Genomic DNA, 2,908 nt, shown 5'->3' on the forward strand with positions numbered 1-2,908 from the left:
TTTCATGTCTGCTTATAATCCTGAACATTCTTGAATCAGGAAAGATCCAACAATTTACCCAACAATAGGTACTACATTTAAAAATGAATTTGGCACATTTGTTCACAGCATTTTACTTCCAGCATTGCTTTGCGCTATCTTGTTTCTAGACAAAAATCAGTATTTTACCATACACAAAGCACAAGAAAATAAATAACTATAACTTTACTACGTAACACTGTAAAAGAAAGAAAAGGCAACTCAGAAATTGGAAGTTCTCATTAACATCATATTGCAATTGTGTTTTTAAAATCAGAAAACACACACACAATAATGAACTATCCAGAAGCCAGGTAAAAACTCTTACTTGAAGCTGGAGAGTATGTCGAAGAATTGTCTCTTCTAAGGCATGGATCCATTTCTCTCGCTCATCAGCATCACGAGCTGCAACGAAGGATTGTAAAGATTAAAAGTCTACTTCCTACAATATACCTCTATATTTGAAAGTATAATTTTAAAACTGTGATGCTAACAGAAAAGGTTTTTAGTTGTGCCATTTCCTTGATAGGTTCAATTTGAGTTATCTGTTCCAGATATGCAAAATCTACTTGCAACAATTTGTAACAAAGGGAGTAAGGTTCAGTTTGAGTTATCTGTTCCAGGTATGCAAAATCTACTTGCAACAATTTGTAACGAAGGGAGTTGTATTGTGTTAGATGACAGGAGGCTAGACAGTTCAGACCCACCTTCCCATTGAGAACAACTAGAAAAACTGGACTGATTATTAAAAAATTAGTTGACGGCATCAGAAATCAATGGGGTAGTAAAGAATTACCAAGCCAAGATGTGGAAGAAGATTTTTAAAAATCTAGAATATTAATTGTTGTATGGGTATTTAGGACTACTTTTCTCCTGGAGACACTGTAAATTCCAGGACAGAGGTTATGGACTGGACAACGCACTTGAAAGCGTTGTCAGTGTGTGTGGGCAGGAGGCATAAGAGAACTATACCTTCTACTCAATTTTGCTGTGAACCTAAAACTCCTCTAAAAAATAAAGTCTATTTAAATAATAATAAGCCTTTTCAGGCCAACTGGTAGAAACCAGGGCCCACCAACAATGGAAGCCCTGGTAAACAGACCATGTTTTGATTGGGACCACAAATGACTTTACCTTGGGATTAAGGATAAACCAGAATTACAACAATTGCTTAGGCATATGGGTGGCCCAGAAAAATTTAAAATCTTGATGCCTTAAATGACCCCAAGTTGTCAGTGAGTCCAGGCATCTAGCAAGCAAAACAAATGAAAATCTTTTCTGTAGAACGGTAACATCATCTTAGCTTCTAAATTAAATTTCTATAAACAGTTTTTCAAATACAATGTCTAACACAAAGGCAAAGATAATTAAGTATACATAAGCACAGAAACATTGGAGGAAAAAACCACACATTAACAAGAACAAAAAGACAACATGAACAGCAACTCCAGATTATTTTATAAATGACATACATTTTCCCCTTTCTTAGTTTTTTGTTTTGTTTGCTTTTCATTTAGATTTATAAAATAATCAAATATAAATTCTAAAATTGAAAAATATAAGAATCAAAAGTAAGAATAATATGTGAATTTAACAACATATTAAATTTCTTAACAACTTAAGAAGACAATTACAGAACCAGAAGAAAGTTTAGAATGAAAGAGAGTTAACTCAAAAGATTAGAAAACATAGAAGAAAAGGTAAACAACATAGAGGACAAAAACGTGTAACATGGTAGAACATGGTATAACATGGATATGGTTAGAATACCAGAGGGAGACAAAAGAGGGAGTGGAAGAGAGGCAGTGTCTGGCTAGCCAGGTGGCTCATGCCTATAATCCTAGCTCTCTGGGAGGCCAAGGTAGGAAGGAAGCTTGAACTCAGTAGTTCAAGACCAGCCTGAGCAACAGCAAGACCTCGTCTCTACTAAAAATACAAAAATTAACCAGGCTTGGTGGCATACCCCCATAGTTCCAGCCATTTGGAAGGCTGAGGCAGGAGGATTGCTTAAGCCTAGAGTTTGAGGTTGCTATGAGCTAGGCAGAGGCCACGGCACTCTGTAAATCTGGATGACAAAGTGAGACTTTGTCTCAAAAAATTAATTAATTAATTAATTAAATAAAGATATAGGAAATACCTTGAAAACAGCCAAGGACAGATTACTTTCAAAGAAGCAACAATCAAATTGAGCTAAATTTTTCAAAGAAACAACAGGAACCAGAGGACAATATTAAGTATGATATTTAATGGATGGAAAAAAAAACCCGCCAATCTAGAATTCACTGAAAAATAAAGTTGTTTTCACACTAAAAAAAAAAAACAGAATTTGCCATCAGAGAGGTTCATTACAGAAAATTCTACGGTATTCTTCTCCAGACATGAGGAATCAAACTTTGTGATGGAAGATGGTAAGAGTGGGGAAAAGTGTTATGTGCCTAAACCCTTCTTCCACCTTCCTAAACCCTTCTTCCACCTTCCCTCCCAGAACAAAAGGCCTAGCTGGCCCCACTCCAAGAGTTCCACCTAGCCTGCCAAAGCCTTCCAGCAGCAACCTGTGGAATCTCCCTCCGGCATGCCCAGTATAAAAACAAGTTCCCAACCACTCTGGGTGCAACCACCACCTTTGCCCAGGTGGGTCTCAGTCCTCTTTCATTAAACTTGGCTGAACCTCTGGGTACACAGCTGAGCCTCCTATCAGAAAGAATGAAGGCCAATAGGAATTATAAGCATGTGGGTAAAACTAAGTGACTAGTCTCTGTATAACATAATATATACAAAATTAAATTGCATACAGATTGTGTATACCAAACAATTGCATATAGATTGGAAAGCAGAGTTAGAGATTTCTATAGTTCTTGCACTGTTTTCAAAGAAGATAAAATTACTAATT

The 2,908-nt window shown here is 36.4% G+C and overlaps 1 protein-coding gene across 1 annotated transcript in view; it reads right to left on the reverse strand.

Moving 5' to 3' along the window:
* LOC111728459 (oxysterol-binding protein-related protein 9-like) overlaps positions 1 to 2,908 on the reverse strand; it is a 147,823-nt gene that overhangs the window by 41,373 nt on the left and 103,542 nt on the right. The window contains exon 4 of the mRNA XM_023519157.1: positions 347 to 423. Within this exon, the coding sequence (XP_023374925.1) occupies positions 347 to 423 (77 nt within the window). The remainder of the gene's footprint in view (positions 1 to 346; positions 424 to 2,908) is intronic.

The sequence above is a fragment of the Otolemur garnettii genome, unplaced genomic scaffold (assembly GCF_000181295.1).
Source record: "Otolemur garnettii isolate 467f Iridium unplaced genomic scaffold, OtoGar3 scaffold00159, whole genome shotgun sequence".
NCBI classification, from domain to species: Eukaryota; Metazoa; Chordata; class Mammalia; order Primates; family Galagidae; genus Otolemur; species Otolemur garnettii.